The sequence below is a fragment of the Scomber japonicus genome, chromosome 17 (assembly GCF_027409825.1).
Source record: "Scomber japonicus isolate fScoJap1 chromosome 17, fScoJap1.pri, whole genome shotgun sequence".
Taxonomy (NCBI): Eukaryota; Metazoa; Chordata; class Actinopteri; order Scombriformes; family Scombridae; genus Scomber; species Scomber japonicus.
Genome location: NC_070594.1, coordinates 5145755 through 5165512, shown reverse-complemented (window position 1 = coordinate 5165512; position 19758 = coordinate 5145755). Strand labels below are relative to the sequence as shown.

At 40.6% G+C, this 19758-nt stretch overlaps 1 protein-coding gene across 1 annotated transcript in view; it reads right to left on the bottom strand.

The window, feature by feature from the left end:
- Positions 1-19758, bottom strand: part of galnt14 (UDP-N-acetyl-alpha-D-galactosamine:polypeptide N-acetylgalactosaminyltransferase 14 (GalNAc-T14)) — a 276779-nt gene that overhangs the window by 224784 nt on the left and 32237 nt on the right. Inside the window, exon 2 of the mRNA XM_053337552.1 lies at positions 19078-19247. Coding sequence (XP_053193527.1) covers positions 19078-19247 — 170 coding nt within the window. The remainder of the gene's footprint in view (positions 1-19077; positions 19248-19758) is intronic.

Sequence of the window (19758 nt, the reverse complement as noted above, 5' to 3'; positions counted from 1 at the left end):
TATATGTGTATGTGTGTGTGTGTGTGTGTGTGTGTGTGTGTGGTGTGTGTGTGTGTGTGTGTGTGTGTGTTTTCATGTGAACACGCAGACTTATATGTCCGTATATGTGCCTGAACACCCTCTCTCTCTATGATTGTGTGTGCATCATATTAAACAGTAACAGGAGTAGATGATTAAAGGACTGTGTGAGTTGCTGCTTTCAGCACTCTCACTGCTGCGTAGCGACAGCTTCACTGACCTCAGCTCAGAAAAGGACAGGCTGACAGTTTAGAGCCGCAGGTACAGCAGAAACAGTGGACACACAGGTCACATGTTGTGTCTAAGTAGAGTCTAGATTGGGACCCAAAGGTGATGTTTTCTATCAGCCTCAGGGTTCAAACCTGCAAACTATGATCACCTTTTTCATTAACTGTGTAAAAGCTGAAATAAAGAAGGTGGTTTAAATGCATAAATGAGTCTGGAAATGAATGCAGGGAAATACAGAATATATAAGTAACATCACATATTTGACAAAGGATTTCCTAGTGCCGGTTCCAACCTGTCCTCACAGTCTTTATTAAGTTTTTTTTGGGGGGGGGTTAAATTGTAGTTTTCATTTTAATTTCAGTTTACTAAATTATTTTTTCATTGCTAGTTTTAGTTTTAATCTTAGTTTTCGTTCTCAGTCAAGATCAGGACCCCAAACTGCTCCCAATGGCTCTGTCACTGTAGTGCTGTGATGCTTCTGGAGAGCATGTTGGCCCCTTACATGACAGCTTCTAACATCAGTGTGTGAATGTGTGAATGTTGTATCATGAAGCACTTTGACTGGTCGGTCAGAGTAGAAAGGCTCTATATAAATATACTATGTATCAGCAATTCAAATAGATGTGGTGCTAATTGACAGCTGTTGCAGAGGTTTGTAGTACAGCTGCTGATGACAAAATGATTCAATTATTTTCAAGCTCCTTTGATTAAGGTCTAACAGAGTTGAAAGATTTTAAATATCTGTGATGTCAACCTCATCTCTCTGATGCTGTGAGTCTGATTAGTTTGTTGTTTCGTGCGCTCAGGCGTCCGCTCCGTCACCTGTGCTCATTTTCTCCTCTGTTTACTCCCTCGCTCGCTGCTTCATTTGTTAATTATTCATCTGATTCAGATAATAAGTTCATTTAATTATGTACTTATTCAATCTCTAACTCATTATTTGGGTTTTTTTATGTTTATGCATCTGTTTGATGCGCCGATCAGCATCTGCGGTTCTTTTTCACCCCTGAGATTGATTTGAATGAAAGTTGTTATTAGTGAACTCTGCGTGCTGCTGGGAGAACAGAAGCCCAGCAGCTCCAAACTGCAATAAAACTCAAACCAACTCTTAAACTCGTGTGTGTCTGTGTGTGTGTGAGACTGCATGTGTGTTTGTAGGTGGGTGTTTACTGCAGTGTTTTACTTGTAATTATCAACAGCTCGGCAGGGGAGACTGATGGTGCTTTTGTGTGTGTGTGTGTGTGTGTGTGCGTGTGTATGTGTGTGTGTGTGTGTGTGTGTGTGTGTGTGTGTGTGTGTGTGTGTGTGTCTGCCTGTGCATGAAGGAGACGTTGGAAAGCTTCAGCGTGAAGTAACATCCAGCTGTTAGCAGGATCATCAACAGTAACCCTGCGCTGCACTGATTCAGACGACCACGATGTTTCTGTTTCAGCTGAAGAAATTTAACAGCCAGAGCAGAGAACACATACAAGAAATATGATATTAACAATAACAATAATACTAGAAATATCAAACTGTGACACAATAGAAGAAGATTATCTCGTCATTCACTGTTTAAGATATTATAGTTTCTATCTTTTGTTACATCGGACATATTCTTGAATTCAGCTTTGCTCGTTTTAAGATGATTTTAAGCCATTTCTTTCACTTTTCAGCCTTCAGTGTTGGAAATATGAAATGTATGAAAAATAATCAACGGACAAAGTTTGTATTTACAGAAACATTTGAGGGGCACTGTAGCAAATTTTAACCTCCTGTGACCTTTTACTTCATTCTGCTTAACCCTTAAACAGGCCTTACTAGTTATGTCATTTGCACCTGAAGGAAGGAAAGGAGGAAGGAAGGGAAGCAAGGGAGGAAGAAGGAAGGAAAGGAAGGAGGGAGGAAGGAAGGAAGGTAGGAAGGAAAGAAGGGAAGAAGGAAGGAAAGGAGGAAGGAAGGGAAGGAAGGGAGGAAGAAGGAAGGAAAGGAGGGAGAGAGGAAAGGGAGGAGGGAGGAAGAAGGAAGGAAAGGAGGGAGGAAGGAAAGAAGGGAGGGAGGGAGGGAGGGAGGGAGGAAGGAAGGAAGGAAGGAAGGAATAAAGGACAGAAGGAGGGAACATTTACCCTAACAGTTGAACTTAGATCTGAGGAAGGAAGGAAGGAAGGAGGGAGGAAGGACGGAAGGACAGATGAAGGAAGGAAGGAAGGAAGGACAGAGGAAGGACCCGGGAGGACAACAGGAAGATTAAAGAGTCTGTATCTCCTGGTGCACGTTGTCTGTTTAAGGGTTAACTTTGACCCGTCATCCTCATTCGTACACACGTTTCTGTGCCACCTAGTGGTCGTAAAAGCACATTACAGTGTAAAAAAATCAGTGTGAAAATGAGACGGCTGGAAAAATTTTGTTTATTTATGCTTAATAAAGTCTGTAGTTTGATACAAATTTGACTAATTTGAACAATAACAACAAGCTACGACACTGCTAATCAAGACATTTGAGGATATTGGGACTTTATTATTATAATTGGTGTAAATGTAAGGAAATAAAAAGCTTCATACACTGGGGAATTATTTGTGTTAAACAGTAAAATAAACCCATTGTCCTCCCATATGAGGAAATTATTTATTTCAAAATCTACGTCCTACATTTAAAAAGCATGTCAAATAAAAGCTTGGGTCTCAGGAGGTGAAGATTTGAGAAAGCTCTAGAAAATGTTATGTGCATAATTACCAACAGATTTTGGAGCAGTGTTCCAAAATGTAGAATTTGGGGCATTTGATGCTTGTTTTTCCTAAATGGAGGTTTTAACCCTCCTGTTGTCCTCAGGTCAAGGAAGGAAGGAAGGAAGGAAGGAAGGAAAGATGGATGGAAAGGAGTAAGGAGGGAGGGAAGGAAGGGAAGGAGGAAAGGAGGAAGGAAAGGAGTAAGGAGGGAGGGAAGGAAGGGAGGAAGGAAAGGAGGAAGGAGGAAGAGAGGGAGGAAAGGTGGGAGGAAGGAAATAAGGAAGGAAGGAAGCAAGGAAAGATGGAAGGAAGTGAGGAAATAAGAAAGGAAGGAAAGGAAGAACAAAAGGAAAAATAAAGAAAGAGGAAGGAAGGACAGACAGACAGAAGGAAGGAAGGAAGGAAGGAAGGAAGGAAGGAAGGAAGGAAGGAAGGAAGGAAGGAAGAACAGTCAAAACAGACAGGGTCAATTTGACCCGGGAGGACGACAGGAAGATTAAAAGCTGATTTTAGCTCTGCAGAGGAACCACCTGGACACTCCACACTAACACTAGCTAACGTCTCACTGTCTCATGTATTTGGACTGAAGCACTTAACACGCTCTCAGTTGTTAGTTACATTCAACTCTAGTTTTGTGCATGGATTTTTAAAATGAGAAACAGAAAAGGCAATCCCTAAAATTCATATAATGTAAGATGAATAAAATGTAATTGCTTAAGTGCAAACTAAATAATTCAAGAATGACTTCATCAATAAAAAACTGCTGCTCCATTATCATTTACAGTCTTACAGTCACATCCCTACAGGAGACATTTCATTTCTCACTTATGCTGAAAGGAAACCATGGATGTTTCAGTTTACATGTAATTTGGATCAGCTTGCTTCTCTTCCTTCTCTTTTTCCATCTCTTACTTTTAAAGATCCAAACACACACACACACACACACACACACACACACACACACACACACACACACACACACACACACACACCTGCAGGGATCAGGTAGTATTGACTCTTCCCTGGCTCTGGCCCAATTTAAATAAGAAGATGGAGTAAAGATATAAAAACTAGAAGTATATTTTTAAAAAAAAAGGAGGAAGAGAGAAAGAGAGAGGATGAAGAGAGGAGGATCCTAAGAAGGAGGAAGGAAAGAGGAAAGAGAGGAACAGGCAGGAAAACGGATAAAGTCGAGGAAAGCATGAGAGGGGGGAGAGGAAGGATGGTTGAGACTGTCAGGGTATGAAGAGGATCGGTGCTGCTCAATACAAGAGCTACACACACACACACACACACACACGTACACACACACACGTACACACACACAGAGGAAGACAAGAAGAAGTGGTTTTAACTGTGATCTTTCTTTGAGGAGTGGCAGTGACAGGATGGTTGACAGGCATTTACACCAGCCAATCAATGAACCCAGATCAATATGTGACTGGACCAATCGACGGCTACCACAACCCCTGTAAGACACAAGTACACACACACACACACACACACACACAAACACACACACACACACATATACTGCCATTACACGCCCCACTTGAAGCCATGTCAAGGTAGACGGTACATAAATTGTACATTAAAGTGTGAAATAAGTGCAGAATGATAATAATTATCATATTTCACAGCATATAATTGAATTCATTTATTTTTAATACTGATGTGTTGCTGGACTATCAGCCGTAGAAGGAGGCCTAGTTGGATTACGCTGAGTATATTACGTATATCAACTGTGAAATTCTGTCTGGTTTTCATGTTAAATTTTACACAAGCCTTTAAATTTAAAAGCTGTGATTTCTTATATTAATTATGCTACTTTGAAGTTATACACCTGCATTATATATCAATTGCAATAATGTAATTTTAAAGTTGCATACATCTGCTCAGAGCCATTTAAAAAAAAAAAAGCTCTCTTTGTGCTGCAGATATAAGAAGATAAAACTACAGAGCATTGAAAGAGGTGATATCTTATCAGTGCTGCACTATCCTTTACAACTGTGACATTAATAGAAAATAGGTAGGTCAAATAATAAATGATAATCAGGTGATACATGTGTAATATTCCATGTGAGGGTGTGTTAATGTGGTCTAAAGTATGATGACTTGAAATGATATGTGTTTGTATGATAAGACCCAGCTGCAATCTAGTTATGTTTCATATTATGTAGCATTATATATTCTCCATCAGCCCGTCTGGTGACTCCTTAACTCATGCTGTATGTGTATGGTTTGTAACCAGTTCAATAAAAATGTATGAGACCAGGTTTTTCTATTTTCCTTATCTGTTGAAACTCCTCTGGTTTATCTTGCAATCCCTTGGAGGAGTCCAGAGCCTCAGGTTGGGAAACAAAGCCCATGACATCTCACTGCTTGATACTATCAATAATATAATTAGTGTACCTTCTAAGAGTTACTTTCTGATGAGTTTGGACATTACTTTTGTTGTGAAGCCATTTTTCTTCAGCCGGCTTTGTCTGCCTCTACTGAGACATAAAACAACTAACACAATGCAGCCAGCGGTGCAAAACACAACACCGTCAGCTGTGTGTGTTAAAGTGTTTCAGGCTGGACTGTTTCTTTAACTTTCACTATCCATGCCTGAAATATATGAGGGCTTAAAAACTCTGTCTTTAATCTGCCTCCTCCCCTTCCTCGCCACCTCGCCTTCACCACTGAAGTGGATTTAAGAGGTGAAATCAATGAGACATCAGAGCTTCACTTGGATCCACCGTCTCAGTCTATTTCAAGGAGCAGCTCTGCCTCGTGTTTCAAACACTCTGTGTTTCTTCACAATGTAATTCCCTGTAATTCCCTGCACTCATCAACAAAGCACAACTACAAAAGAAAAGTGGGAATTTGGAGGAAAACAGTGCGGCAAAGGGACAGAATCCAAGAGCATTGAGGCAAAGTAAGCACCAAACAAATCTAAGCAGGTATCAGAGCAGATACAGCTGTAACACTGTGCATGTGATTGTTTCGACATGCAGTCATCTCAGAGGCAGAGTAGGACGGTTAGCTGAGGCGCTAGCTACGGTAAAGCTGCTTAGCATCACTGTCACTCTCCGCTGTTGTAGAGCACCGGGGTGCTTCAGAGCTCAGGTTCCACATCAGCAGATTACCCACAATACACCAAGGGGATTTCCTCGCCTCAGAAAGCTTTCTGCTGTGGTTTGTGCTGTTTGTTAAATTCAGTGTAAACAGTGGTAGACGTGACGGGAGTCATCATGAGCTCTCTGACTGAGAAACTTCTTTGACCGCAGAGCCAGAGATCAAGCTCGAGCTCGGGAGATTAACATGTCTCTCCTAAAGGACTTCAAAATGTCCTGTATGATCGAAAAATCAATACATTGTCAAGATGTGATGAGAAGTGCCTAATTCAATTTAAGGTCTGTGAATGTTCAGACATCCATACCTCGGTCAAAGTTTCAGAAAGTCAAAGCGTCACAGCTGGTTATAGTCCAGTTATATTGGCCTGAACAGGTATTTATACTTTACAGATATATATATATCTATATATATATATATATATACACATATAGAAGTCAATAATTACAGTCAGTGATACTCTGATAATTACTGCATTGGCCCGAATGTGAGTTAATCCTTTATTTTAGAAATGAGGTTTGCAAAATTGGAGGTTGTCTTATATCCGAGGACTAGAACAGAAGATGAGTTGAATTTATTTTTGAATGGAGAGAGTACCGGTGCAGCAGCAGCTTTTACAGAGAGTGTTGCATTATGGGTTGTTCATAGCCTTGAGCCATGATTGTTTCTGAACTAGAAAGTGCCTGCAAACCCATTTATAGTGCAGGGTTTTAGACTCAATCAGGTCTAAAAGTGTTTTGTTAGCTTAGTTTAACCTGCACAAGGTTGTAACGTCTGTTTGAGCCACAGAGGAAATAAATTCATGAGGAGTGTAAAGGGGCTGCAAGCATCTTCCAATGTCTTTAGTGCAGAAAAGGACCGTGGACTGAATCATCTGTCAAGCAGCCAAGAATTACTGCTGTCACAGATGATGAGAGAAAAAAGGACAAAAGAGGAGTCTGAAAAATGCTATGTGCCAGAAAAAATGATCCTGACCATTTCCATGAGCCTGAGAGGAGAGTGTGTGAGTACGTGACTGATCGACAAGCTACGCAGATGTGGGATTCATGTTCTGCTTTAATGGTATCGTTTCATGTTAATGGAGCAAAGGCTTCGAAGGTAAGACTCTTCTCCTTGGATTAACCGTATCTGTGAAAATGTGTTGCATCTTCAAAAAGTCTTCCACGATAAACAAGTGTTGGAAAAGGGTTGTCTTATAATTAGGGTCATCTTATATTCAGGCCAAGAGGGTAATTACGTTAAAAAAAAACCTGAAATTGGAGAACAAGCCTGGTTTAAAACCTTTGGCTCACTGCCCACAACTACAGTTGTTGTTTTTTCAGTGATTAAAATAAGTCAGGTGCTTGTGAGGGAAATATACGACTATGACAAATGCTTGTGTGAAGTTCTGTAATGTTAAAATGCTTAGTGGCAGTTATAGAAACCATGTTTTTGCGCCTGAAGTGTATGTTCCTGTGTGAAGGAGTTACATGCTGAAGCATATCCTGCCATGTCTGATTGGGTAAAACCACATGTAGAGGAGTCACAGCAACTTAGAGGTTGTGAGGCAGAGATAAAGTCGAGTCGTCACCTCAGTCTTCAGGGCTCACTCTTCTGTGTCTGTATCAAATGTGAGAGAAATCTGAGCATTAAACAAAGTGGTGTAAGAGGTGAATTGCATTGACGGTTTGGGGGCTCATCCGGGATGCCGCACTCATCCCTTCCTTCATCTGTTTCCAAACAGGTCAAACCTGCACGCAGCTGGTGAAGGGACTACAAGACGCTTGAGTCCCAGAAAGTCTCAAGTCAACTCCCCTGAGGAAGGCTCATAAACCACTCCCGTGAGGACTGCCTATGAGGATTTAGACATGGGTTTGAATGGCATGGCATCTAAAATGAAATGCGTATACAGTATTGAAGACCATGAAACCTGTCTCAAAGGTAATGACATTCCACTGGGGACGAAGGCCATTTAACGAAGGAAATAGTGAATAATATCAACTGAAACCAAAGCAGTACACAAGGTAATAATATGGGTAAAGGTCAAATGAACCAAGTACCTATTTGTGTACCTAGTTTGTAATCAGGATATGCAAAAATAATGGGTGATAAAAATGTACCAGAGATTTGTAATCCAGTTGTGGATTGAACGCTGGGTTTTCTGAAAATACATCTCAACAAATACATTTAGAAAAAGAACCTTGCCAAATAAGAAAAACGGAAAAAGGAATGAAGTGGATTTCCGTAGATAATTCAGCCAGAATGTAGAGACAGACAGCAGAAACAAAACAGACAGCATAAAACACAAAAATCAAAGGAAGCAGAGGGGAAACTAATCAATGTCTCCAGTTCTCACTCCAGTTCTCACTTGGACCTCCTCCTGATGCCAGAATCCAGGTCCTCTTTCAGACCAGACACCACAACCAGAGGCAAACAAACAAGACACGGGTCCAGGCCTCTGTGATGAGGTCTGAGATGACCGGGATCAGATAACGATGGTTTTTAGCCAGTTCTTCAGCCCTCATCTAACGTCTCTCTCTCTCTCTATATATACATAGATATAACCTCTCTAAACCCCCCTCCAAACGCACTGGAGGAGAAGAAAGAGGACAAATGAGAGAGGACCCCATCCCCAGAGAAGATGAGAGAGAAATAATACATGTCAACCATTCTTGGACACGCAAAGAAATGGTGACAAGTGATCTTCCTGACATACGCAGTCAATCAGGCTGGGAATATGTAATCATCTTGTCCCAAATCATGGAGCAACACAACACAATGTTACCCATGCTGAAAAGATCCAGAAATCAGAGACCAAGAGGCAGAAAGACTCAACAGTCACCTCTCAGACAGATGACTGTGACCCAGCCGCAGAGGGACCAGTACTAAGATGATAAGGGGAGGCAGAGAAGGCCGACCCTTATGGTGAACACATCCCAAACACATTCAAATGACAAACAAACAAAAACCAAAAGGTAAAGCCACAAATAACATTATGGAAAATAAGAGGAAACCCCATCTAACATAGAATATGAGTCCATAACTTGCTAACATCTATTCTATTCTCCATAAAGCTTTCTGTCTGTTAATAAGATGCTCATCCTAACAACACTGGCTCTGTTTCAGGGAAATGTGAGAGCAGACTCTGCAGCGAAGAGATCTAGAAAGCAGGAAGTCATGCTTCAAATGTCACAGCACACGGATCTAAAATCAGGAACCCTTACATGTGCAGCCTCAGTGAACCACCTTTATGCATTTAAATCATCCACCCTCACTGCTGTGCAAATAACTGAATCAACAAATAAGGGTTGGCAAGATGAGCAATTCAAAAATATGTTAAAAACTAGTTTTAAAAGCAGCATCAGGTTTGTTAAAATGTACATTTAGTATTTTTGTTGGTTTTATGTCACTTGAAATGACATTTGCACCATTTTTTACCAAAAGTAAGTGGATTTATACAAATAGTTACTTCATTTTAAAAAATTTAAATGTTTCCTGATCTCCATGGTTACCCAGATTAAATGTAATATTTAGAACAATTGTATTCCATTAGCTTTATTTAATATTAAAAGTTATAATGTAAGATCATGCCAAACTAGTTGATATGGTGTTTTATTGACTATTTACTGTTTTTAAGCACGTTTAATTATTTGGTACAAAGTTTTTATGGTTACACCACTTAGACATTTTTACCATAATCCTCTAATATATTCTCTCTAAATGGATTAAAAGCAGAAATTTGATGCTGGGTCCATAAAAAAAGAATGTGTGCAAGTTATTCATACATTTATTTACACATTTTAACCCTTTAAATTTAAACTAAACCACATGGACACTAAATAACCCTCATTGACTCGTATATGTAACATAAACATCTAAAAAAAATTACTTTTTCTCCATTTCTTATGAAAATGTCTATTGATTTGCAAATCACCAAAAACGTGTTTACAAGAAGCAGGAAAATAAACTAACGCAGCTAATGATGTTAAAAGTTTTTGGAGGTCAAATGTGTGTTTTTTAAATCTCAGCCTTTTTTCCAGAACATCAGTTCAGAGCGAATCAGAGCCTCAAGGGTGTTTAATGTTTCCTCCATCTGCTTCTGATACTAGACACTGTGAACATTCATCACTAGAGCAGGTAATCAAATAAACAAGCTTGACGAGGGGAAATAAAATCATTTAGTGTCAGAGTTCAGAGGGGTTTCTTTTTTTGGGGGGGGGGGGGGGGCTTCTGATCTGAGAGGGATGAAGAGCATCGTGTAGGAGGCAACAAAGCTAATGCGGTGATTAATGTTTAGCTGCGTGTTGTGATTCATGGAAACATGACTAAGTGGTTGACTGAGTGTGAAAGGACGCTGATGCTGGTGTGTGCACAAATACACACACACACACACACACACACACACACACACACACACACACACACACACACACACACACACACACACACACACACACACACACACACACACACACACACACACACACACACACAGATGGAGTTATTGAATGATTGCATGATCTAGTTAGAGATACATTTTCAAGGATCACTGGGTCACAATCCAATGAAATAATTAGTAACCAAATCAGTGAACCGTCTTTTTTTTTTTCTTCTTCTCTTTCTCTCTGACAGTACAGGCTTGTGTCAGGTTGCCGATGGTTACGAGGGAGATGCCTCCATTTTGGAGCGGTGACAACAAAACACAGGAGCGTTATCACATCTCCCATCCTGGCAAAACAAAGAAAATGATAAATGTGTAGAGTGGTGTGGTGTTCAGTGGTGCTTCAGAGGAAAGAGAAGATGATCATTTTACACCCTTTTAATGTCACTGCTTCAACTCAGTGATATTTCTCTCATAACCGGTGGACTCTGTAATCTCAGCCTGTTATGCTGTCTGTTTCCTTCATCTCTACACCAGCACTGAGCGTTAAAGCACTTCTCTGGTGCTGTCACACAATTTCCTTTCATGCAAACTACCTTACAAGTGCATTTGAGGGATTATAAGAAAGGTAACTTCAAATCATTAAAATTATACTTTCTCACCTCGTTGTATGAAACCATGCAGATATTGTTGGGTTTATTTGTAGAGATGAATTTAAAGGGGGCATATTGTGCTTATTGGGATTGTCTGTCATGTATATACTGTTATAATGTCAGATGTTACAGGTGGTCAGAGAAGTGAATGAATGTGAAAATCCCCATACATTCACTTTTCAGAATAAAAGCACAGACTAAAAGTTCTTGCAGTGATTCTGAGGAAGTATAGTTTGCTGGCACGCTTAATCAGAATAAATACGGATAGTATCAACAGTGGATTATGGAGAGATTTTTATTTTTGTGGGAAAGAGAAACTGTTCACTAGAAAACCGAATATCAAGTTAACCGTGACTGAATCCCAACAAAAAAACACATAAGCAATTAATCTATCTAACTCACACATTAGCAGTTTATTCAGCACTGTAGTTGAAAATAAGGTGATTTTTTTTTTGTTCCCACCACTCAATTGCCTCTTTATTCCTGTCTTAAAGTCTGTGTAAAGTAAGAATAAATATGTGTTCTGAGTTTGACATACCACAGAAAAGTGTGTTGTTAACCACCCTGCCAAATTTGAATGATTAAAAAAATCGCCAAATATATGAAATTAGGCTTCAAAGTTGTGTAAAAATCAGCCTCTTTCTCTGCTCCCAAACGCTGTGGACAGAAATGTTGAAACACAGTTTGTGAAGCCTAGCTCAACAATTCAAATCTAAATGGTTGAAATGCTTTTTACACCTTTTTTAGAAATACATTTATGACCTATTTAATGTGTAAACAGCTAAATGACTGGAACCAACTGCAAAATGCATATTTAATCATATTTTGGAGAATATATAAGTGTAACATAGATGGACGCAGTGCTTCTGTGGACTGGAGCTGACCATCTTTAACATAACTGCATGCTACAAACTTTTCTGAGCCACATTTCAAACCCACAGACTGAAAGTATTTGACAGCCAAACAGGTTTTAAGTAAAAAATATGTGACATATATTTGGAATTGACATTTAGTAAAACTACATTTAGGGCCATTAGATAACAAAGTGTTTTTCTTATCGCTGCACCTTCAGAAAACTTTCTTGTTCTGCATTGTATGAATCGGTTTTGTTATCATTTACGCCGTTTATCTTAAATTGTACGACACATTTCCTCTCTGTTTCCCTTTTGTCTTGCATTTGAATGGTTTAATTACGCCGTTCTTGTTGCCATATCAACCCACCGTGTCGTACTGTAGGACATGTTTCCTCTTTGTACCGTATCAGCCCATTGTCTTCATGCTTGGATCTAATCCCTGCGGTGGAGCGGCTGTTGGACTTACAGGCTGTCTGTCTGTCGGAGAGCAGACGGAGGGAGGTTCCCCTGTTCACTGAGATAATAGCAGAGCAGTGGAGTGGAGTGGTTTACACACATACACATACATATACACACATACACACACAGCCTCTCAAGCTCTGCATGTGGCAATTATCTCTCCTCTCAGCAGCTTGTGGCATCTTCCTCCTCCACCTCTCCCTCTCTCTCTCCTCTCTTCCTAATCTCTTGACTTTTCTCCCTCTCCTTCTCTTACAACCACCTTCTCTCCACAGTATCTCCCCCATCTCTCCCTAAGCCGTCTATAGCTCTCCTCTCATCTCTACGCTCCCCTCCTCTTTTGCTCCTTCTCCCTCAAACTCAAGATAGTGACAGAATAAAATAACATCACCTGATCCCTCCTCCTCCTGCTGCAAAAAAAAAAACACTGTTTTTCTTTCTTTTTTCTTTTTTTCTTTTTTTGGGGGGAAATCAGTGACCGCAACACAAAGATAGATGCAACCCAACACCTGACTGAACAGGCGTTTTGAACATAAAGTGTCAAAATCAGACAGTCTGACACGCAAGACTGTATAAAAAGATGTCAACCGTAGCCGGGAGTTTGTGCTCGCCTGCCGTCACCAACTCTGGAGATAACCAAAACTACAAAAAGTTGAATTTAGGTGTCCTAATTTTGATTTAATGAAATAATAACTGTCAAAAATAATTAACACACATCAACACACGCAAGCAAAATCTTCACATAGAGCAAAACAGCAAAAAGTTATAGAGGCTGTGTCTTCTGCTTCAGAAGTAAGTAAATACAAGCAATACCATCTGATTCATATTGTACCTCTAACCCAAAAAACACAAGAACTGGAACCCCCCAAAGAAGATACATATGGTAAAAAATGGGTGCAGCATGTTGTTTGATTAAAAAAAAGAAGATAAAAAAGTATTCACTACATTGAAACAGTTATATATGTAATAGTAGCCCCTCATAGATGTCCAGTTTACACTAAAATCAGGTTAACACTACCCTCCTTGCTCCCCTAGAGATTATAAGCATGTAAAACGTGCCCAAAATCACAATAAAATAGAGTGAATTAAACCTGCATTACAACCGTGTACCAGCTGCAGTCTCTTCCTACCAGGACTTAAAGTCTTGTTGGATTTCCAGATTTCCTCCAGCCTGCAGGCTACAGGGAGTCCAAGCCAGCATCTTCAGGTCAAAAGCTCGCTTCTCTAATCTTCAGGTTATCGTTGGCCCCGCTGGGAAAATAACAGACCTGGAGCCTTCCTCTCTAAACCCGCTGTGCTTTCTCTACTCCAGCTTCTTCCTTCAGAGTGGAAATCTGCCAGTTTCTCTGATATCGATGTGTTTCTGTACTACATTACCCAGAGACCACCTGTCAAACACTGTGGATTTTGAGTTTTTCTAGACTTGTCTGCTCAGTCACGCTCAATATCACTGTTCATATTAGCTACACACTTGTTTGCTTGCTTGTTTTAGTACTTCCAGTTGAGTCATAACCATAGACTGTATAAAAGAAACGGACGTAACAACCGTGACGTCACCCATTGGTTTGTGGACTGCTGCTCAGAAGCCAATAGTTTCGAATCTAGGCAGCGCCATCTTGAAAATTTCAGGTGCATGCTGGGAAAAATAAAAACACGGATTCTACTTATATGGGCATGAGGCGGGGCCATGGGCGGAGCGGGGAGGTTGCTATGGTTGCAATGGCTGGATCTCGAGGACATTGGTCAATCAACCTGTCAATCAGGACGTAGCCACGCCCTAATGCATACCCTGCTTTATCGTCAAATATAAAATCAGGGAGGCCAAAATGTCCCAAATGAACAACATACTGCATTGAAGAAGGCTTTAAACTAGCGATTGAGACCATAAACACATTTTGAAAACGTTTACTGAGGTTAGAAATCAAGTGAGAAGTTGGTGAATTCTCCATTGACTTGTATAGAGACGGTCGCCCCCTGGTGGCCTTTTGATAGAATGCAGTTCTAAGTTACTTCCTGGTTGGCCTCATTTCAGAGGACCAGAACTCCCCGCCTGGTCATAACAGGATAGTTATGTTATTGTAAATACTGGTAATAGTCATGTATTATCATAGAAATAACTGGGAGGAGTCTGCTGGTAATATTAGGTAATAATCTCTAGAAAGAAGAAAATGTACGTTCATATTAGTCGTGTGACTGTGTGAAGTTACACAGGAGCAGAAAGTAAAGGAGCTGCTGTGCCGTCTAACTGCATCGGTGCTGGTTGTCATGAGAAATGTCCTCGCTGTCACTCGACTAACTTCAAATAAGTTAAAAGTACAAAAGAACTGAACATCAACTCCAGCTGAAAATGTGCTTCATGTTTTACCGTCTGTCTCTGAGAAATGTTCCTCCACTCCCTCTTTGCACTGCTCATGTTCAATATTTGGGAGACAACCGATAAGATTTATGATATTGAAATCCATCCATCATGCAGGGCTTTTTTTTTTTTTGTGCTGTATCATGTTTCCAGTGCTGGCTGCAATATGTCGAGTCGACTCATGAAAACTCTGAAGCATTGAAAGTCTGTCAGATACTGAGTCTTATTTGCTTTTTCTTTTATTACATATGACTGTTAGTTTGACTTCTGTAGCTGCTATTGTTATAATAAAGTAGCAGTAGAGGCACACATCTGGAGTCAAAAATCACGTTTTGGATTTCTAAATATCTGAATCTGTAACGGCAGGAAAAAGTCCACACACTTTAACTCCCAATGCAGATATAATTTAATGTGATATCCCATTAAATGAAATTATACCTGCATTGGGAGCTACAGTGTGTGGACTTTTTCCTGCTGTTGCTATTAGTTATGATAACATGATGAAACATTGGTGCAGTTGAGCAGTTGTATGGTTTTGGTATCTGCACTGCTATCAAAATCACATGTAATTATTTATAAGAAATGTATTTATAGAAATTGTTGAGTCTTTTAAATTAAAAAAGTAGATGTTTGACCATCTCAGTAGCACGGTGTCACTGTCTGACGGCTAGCCTTACTTCACTTTCGGCTTCAATTTCTCTGCTCCCTCTTGAAAAATCGGAGCCAACGTGTAGGAAGCCCTTCAGTGAGTCTGCAGTAGAAGAGAAGGTGTTTCTAACAATACCAAACCTCGGTGGTGGTCGAGGATTTTTACTGCAGTTTGTTTCTTTCAGGGTTTTTTTTTTTTTCTTCTCCTCCATCCTATATCAGTGTACGGGGTGCTATCATTTTCCCTGCCAAGCGCTCCCCCTGAGATCTACAGCTATACAGTAACTGAGTTAACAGATAATCACATAACACTCGACACACACACACACACACATATACACACACATACACACAAACACAGAGACATACACACACACACACACGCCCTTCATTGCTGTCCTATATGAGATAAATGAGCACCATCAACCCCCTACCTCCCTGCTAACAGATTAAGCGTATCCCTGGTTTCCCCCCCTCCCACACACACACACACACACACACTTCCCACTTTCTCTGTCACACACACACACACACACACACACACACACACACACACACTTCCCAGCCCACCTAACGTCAGCTCGACAGCAAAACTGTCCAGAAACACAGCAGATGATGCAGGCAATCGATACGACACGCACTTACGCATATTAGCACACACATATGGACATGAAGAAACACACACACACACACACACACACACACACACACACACACACACACACACACACAGTTGGAAGCAACAGATAAGCTATGATTGAGTCAGACATCATCTTTGGGATAAGTCTTCAAAACATCACACACACACATACGCACACACACACATACACACACACACACACACACACACACACACACACACACACAGAGAGAGTGATGTAGGTGCCAGTTATGCTAACAGATTTTAGCTTCCTACGTGAGTCGTGGAGCTGTAACCTGCTGCGTTCACCACCACCAGCTGCTGCTGCTGCTGCTGCCGCTGCCGCCATCCAGGACTTAGTCATGTTCGCCATAACTGCCAGAACAAACAGGCGCCCAATTAACGCCCACATGCAGCTTCCTATTAGAGAGCTGGGTCACCACAAACTGCCTGCTACCCTTTAATCACGCCGTGAACAACAGCTGAAAGCCACGCCGTCACTGCGGGAGAAGGGATGGATGTTCCAGTTGGACATGTTTTGTTTTTGAATTTAACTTCCTTTTTTGTTCTCCTGCATCAACACAACGTATAAAAACATATGCAAATAGATGTAAATTGCTAGTTTAGACGTTGTCAGACACATTTTAGGAATATCTGTTTAAAGGAAAAAAATCCAAATGCTTATATAAACTCAGTAGTAACAGACAGAGCTCTAACAGCAGGCCTGTAGTGATGGATGGATTCATACACTGAGCCCAGACTGGACCAAATGTAATGAGGAGAACAGTGATGTACAGTGAGATGTCATTTAGATCTCTCACAGAAATTAAAGGTAGAATCAACTGTTTTTTAAAAAGTCTGAAATACATCTTACAAACATGTTAAATAACTGAATTTTATATTAATCTGTATTAATATAACGTCATCACACTTTTTCCTACTAAAGATGTAAATATAAAAAAATGCCACCAGTATATAGTACATGTGCAAGGGACTATTTTCAACTGTGGATGAATACAAACTTGTGATATCGCAGCAGGATGATGTCAGAGCACTGCAGTGTGTGTGATCATGGTAATGAAGGAACATGTCACTCAGTATAACAATGTGACTCACTGCTGTGTTTTAACAATGGAGCTGTACAACACACAGGAGGAATAAGATAAATCATGCTTTGGATACAGAGACAATGCTCGTTAGTTAATCAGTTCATCGTTAGCTTGGAAACATATCATTAGTAAACTTATATTTTAACTTGACTTCAATCTATCATGACAAACTTGAGTTTTGTGGGTAAAGTTTCAACTTCACAGACTTGATTTGAGATTCTACTAATGAGCCTGGAGTTTCTAAACATATCAGATAAGTCAGGTTGAGTTTGAGGGGAAATGTGTGCAAATCGATGCGCTGCACATCTAGAAAATTACCATCTGATATAAACACAAAACGCCTCGGGCATGAATATTTCACTCAGTCAAGATATAAACTAAAAGCACATGCATAATATATATATATATGTGGAAATGTCATTCAATGCAGAAAACTCTGAAGCAAATTAAGGAATAATATAGAAGACTCATCAAAAGCACAAAGAGAATATATCAAATAGTATGAGTGCTTTGGTGGTGGAGGGACTCTGTTTGGGGCTGAGATTGTCATTAAAATGAGAATAGCTGGTCCACCTTAAAGGCCAGTCCACCTTAAGTGAGCCTGGTCAGGTTAGGCTAACATGCTTTACTTTAATCAGCAGGTAGCAAACAAGACATGGAGACTTGGTTTTAGTCTTCAGGAGTCGCATCATCAACTGTACACACACACACACACACACGCACACACTTAGCTACATTCACAGCTGTACTGTCTGCTCTGTGTGTGTGTGTGTGTGTGTGTGTGTGTGTAGCTCAGCTTGATCTACAGACACACAGACCTGCTGCTCCATGACACAGAGACAGAGAGCAGAGCAGAGGAGAGAGACAGATACAACGCTCTGCACTGTTATTGGCTGGAGGCTACACACCTACTGCTGCCTTTATTGTTGAGTACTGTGGAAACAACAAACGCAGAAAGGTGTGTGTGTGTGTGTGTGTGTGTATGTGTGTGTGTGTGTGTGTGTGTGTGTTTGTCCTACATGATCCCAGCCCGGTTACACTGGACCTCTCTATGCTTTCCTCGAGTGCCTGGAAGTTTTTATCTCCTGAAATGTGTAAGAAGGCGGCTGCTGTCAAAGCGGAGAGCTCCTTATCTTCTTGCCGAGCGTCTTTCCAACAGACGAGGAGGCTGCTCGTCTAAGAGGATTTCTATTTTGGTGTTTAATTTAATTTCTACGCGGACAGACGGATTGTAATTTGGCGTTTTTTTTTTTTCTATGAAAACGTGTTTGGTTCCATAATCGAAATTTGTTGTAGCACAGATAGGGCATTAATTATGAGCTCAGAGAACGGCTGCTGTGCTACTGTTTGACTCTGTGTGTGTGTGTGTGTGCTTGTGTGTGTGTGTGTGTGTGTACATACCTGTAATAATGAGAGTGGATCTGTAGTGTTGTGTGTGTGTGTACATACCTGTAATAATGAGAGTGGATCTGTAGTGTTGTGTGTGTGTGTGTGTTCAGATGTGTTATGCCTCCAGGCAACAGGAGTTTTGGAGTGTACTGATTAACTGTGTTTCTATGTAGTGCACTGTGGACAGACCCATGCATCACGCTGTAGACTGTGTGTATAACAAACATATTCCTCCACAGGTCAGGACACACACATTACGCTGTTGTGTGCTTCTCATGCTGTACAGATACACATTCACCAGTTTTTTTTCAAGCTAATATGGGATCTCACACACTGATCCAGATAAAAGACATGAGCAAAAAGAGAATAGAGAGTGTGTAGTGTAGCATGAGTTTCCTCTAAGTGAGTTTTTGTGTGCTGCTGTGTCATATATATTTCTGCGTGTTTGTGTAGTGTTTTCTGTGTGTGTGTGTGTGTGTGTGTGTGTGTGTGTGTGTGTGTGTGTGTGTGTGTGTGTGTGTGTATGTGTGTGTGTGTGTACCTGTAGTGTCTGGTGTCTCTCAGAGCTCTGTTGCTGGGGATACGTTCGCTCTCTCTCTGGTTGAAGGCATACAGGGTGTACGGGTCGTCGCCGGGCTTCCAGCGTCGGGCGTTCAGGTAACTCCTCTCATCGAATCCCTCCAGCATGTCCTCCCACTCTGCATCCGAAATCTGTCAATCAACCAAACAGTCAAACAGTCAGTCGGTGAGTCTTATGATCAATTAATCAGTCAATGCCAACAAAAGTTTAGAAAATAGTGAACATTTCCCCAGCTCTTTTATTTGCTTGTTTTAGATAGAATGATAGAAAACATAGAGAAGCAGCTCATTACATACGATCATGATAAATAAGTGAAAGCAATTTTAACCTCTCCAGACCTCACCTCTTTTTTTTTTGTTATTGAAAACTAATTCTTTTTTTAACCTGAATGAATCAGCTGCCCAAAGTTCAAAACTGCAAAAATGTAATTTGCTTGATTAGTGAAGTTTTTTTTCTACTACTGCAGTTAATAGATGAAACAATCAGAGGCTGTTCAGGTGGATCAGTCGGTATGTTGATCTTGGTCCCAATCTGTTCGTATCAGGAAGACGTTTATTGGCAGGTCATGTCTAATTTTTAAAAAGGGTGACACACATCGGGGGATAAACACACCCACTCCCCTTGTTTTCTGTGTAAGCTGGC